The sequence below is a fragment of the Austrofundulus limnaeus genome, unplaced genomic scaffold (genome assembly GCF_001266775.1).
Source record: "Austrofundulus limnaeus strain Quisiro unplaced genomic scaffold, Austrofundulus_limnaeus-1.0 Scaffold2367, whole genome shotgun sequence".
NCBI classification, from domain to species: Eukaryota; Metazoa; Chordata; class Actinopteri; order Cyprinodontiformes; family Rivulidae; genus Austrofundulus; species Austrofundulus limnaeus.
The window spans coordinates 7193-9374 of record NW_013954769.1 but is presented as its reverse complement, the minus strand read 5'-3'; the positions used below and the strand labels follow the sequence as shown (position 1 = coordinate 9374).

At 54.8% G+C, this 2182-nt stretch overlaps 1 protein-coding gene across 1 annotated transcript; it reads left to right on the top strand.

Moving 5' to 3' along the window:
* Nucleotides 1–45: 45 nt before the first annotated feature.
* Nucleotides 46–1608, top strand: LOC106510870 (E3 ubiquitin-protein ligase RNF168; the record flags this gene model as incomplete). Its single annotated transcript, XM_013999600.1, is given in 5 exon segments — nucleotides 46–113; nucleotides 257–412; nucleotides 482–558; nucleotides 645–702; nucleotides 778–1608. Coding segments are annotated over 5 exon segments (917 nt in total), but the record flags the coding sequence as incomplete, so codon positions are not given.
* Nucleotides 1609–2182: the final 574 nt, after the last annotated feature.

Sequence of the window (2182 nt, the reverse complement as noted above, 5' to 3'; positions counted from 1 at the left end):
TGTGTGTGTGTGTGTGTGTGTGTGTGTGTGTGTGTGTGTGTCCAGTGTCTGGTGGTCCCAGGGTCAGCCGTCCTGGAGAGCTGCGGCAGGAGTACGAGGATGAGGTGACTAAGGTAAGCTCAGTGGGGGCGGGGTTTGATGAGTCTCAGTAAAACTGTATCTGCTCCAGTTGGATCAGAACCGTAGCTGGGTCCAGGTCAGCTGATTACGATGATGATGATGATTACGATGATGATGATGATGATGTGGTCCTCAGCTGATGGAGGAGCGACGGGCGCAGGACGAAGAGGAGAAGCGAGCCAGTGAGGAGCTGATCCAGAAGCTGCTGATGGAGGAAGAGGAGCTGCTACAGGAGGAGAGGAGGAGTAAGGARGAGGACGAGCAGCTGGCCCGACAGCTCAGCAACCAGCTGGTCAGTGCGTGATGATGTCATCATGATGTCACCTTTCATGGCTTGTCTTAACTCCTCCTCCTTCCACAGAACTCGCAGGAAGTCCTTCATGTCTCCATCGTCACTCCGGCCAAGAAGACAGGGGTGGTGGTGGGAAACATGGACAGGTCCGAAACCCAGACCGGGTTTATTCTACCTGACAGGTGACAGGAAGTGACAGTTTGTTGTTGTTTACTTGTTTGTTTGTTTTCAGYTTTCTGTGTCCTCGAGCTCCTCAGCCCATCTGCACCTCCAGCTTCGTCTTCAACAAGGTCAGTTTAACCCTCGACAGAAACCCATCAGCTGACGCAGCGCAGTGACYTCACTCCTTTAACTTCCTGTTTCAGGAGAACATCCTCTTCCTGGAGGCGGAGCTTCAAGTGGACAGGCCTCGCCCACAGACGGACAAGGATCAGCTGATCAGATCTTCATCAGCGAAGAGGAAGAGCTCTGAGCTGGACACAGCCGAGGAACAAGAGTCCACCACCAAACGGACCTTGATGTTCCCTTCCTCCTCTCCTCTGGAGGCGGGGCTTGGGACTGAATGGGAGGCGGAGCTACAGGTGAGGCAGCGGCAGGAGGAGGAGGACCGCCAACTGGCTCTGCTCCTGCAGAAGCAGCTGGATCAGGAGGAGAGACAGAGAGCCACCGACAGGAGGAAAGACTCCTCCAACGCCTACCTGCTGCGCCACCACAAAGGAGGGAAGGAGGGGGCGGGGCTTTCTAACACACCTGGAAGAGGTTCCAGCAAATCTGCCAGAACTACCACTAGCTGCTCCTCCTCCTCCTCCTCCGCGACCAGGAGGAGCATTAGACAYACGACTCTGACTGAGATCTTTTCTCCTCCTCGCTCCTCTTCATCCTCCTCCTCCTCATCTTCCGCTCAAACAAACAGTAAAGAATAAAAACAATTTTCAGAGAGATGTTTTATTTTGAAAGGGTTGCATTTCCACCTGTTCAGGTTGTTTTCATCGTTTAATGTTCGGTTTCTGTTCATCAGTTCTGCCATGTTTAGTTTGTTCTCATGAGGGCGGGGCTTAAACCAAAGAGTCACATGATTCCTGTTTCCACTGTGACACATGAACACACAACATAGGTCACATGACAGGAAGTGCCCTGTGACGGAACGGTCTCTGTCAGAACCTTTATTATCATTAAAATTAAAGTATTGATCAGAATCGCCTGATGTTCATTATTGATCTGTCCGGATTCATCAAACGGACCGGTTCTGGACCAGGTGTGGGCGGAGCGTCGTGGTTCTGGACCAGGTGTGGGCGGAGCTTCGTGGTACTGGATCGGGTGTGGGCGGAGCGTCGTGGTTCTGGATCAGGTGTGGGCGGAGCATCATGGTTCTGGACCAGGTGTGGGCGGAGCATCGTGGTTCTGGATCAGGTGTGGGCAGAGCATCGTGGTTCTGGACCAGGTGTGGGCGGAGCTTCGTGGTTCTGGACCAGGTGTGGGCGGAGTGTCATGGTTCTGGACCAGGTGTGGGCGGAGTGTCGTGGTTCTGGATCAGGTGTGGGCGGAGTGTCGTGGTTCTGGACCAGGTGTGGGCGGAGTGTCGTGGTTCTGGACCAGGTGTGGGCGGAGTGTCATGGTTCTGGACCAGGTGTGGGCGGAGTGTCGTGGTTCTGGACCAGGTGTGGGCGGAGTGTCGTGGTTCTGGACCAGGTGTGGGCGGAGTGTCGTGGTTCTGGACCAGGTGTGGGCGGAGTGTCGTGGTTCTGGACCAGGTGTGGGCGGAGTGTCGTG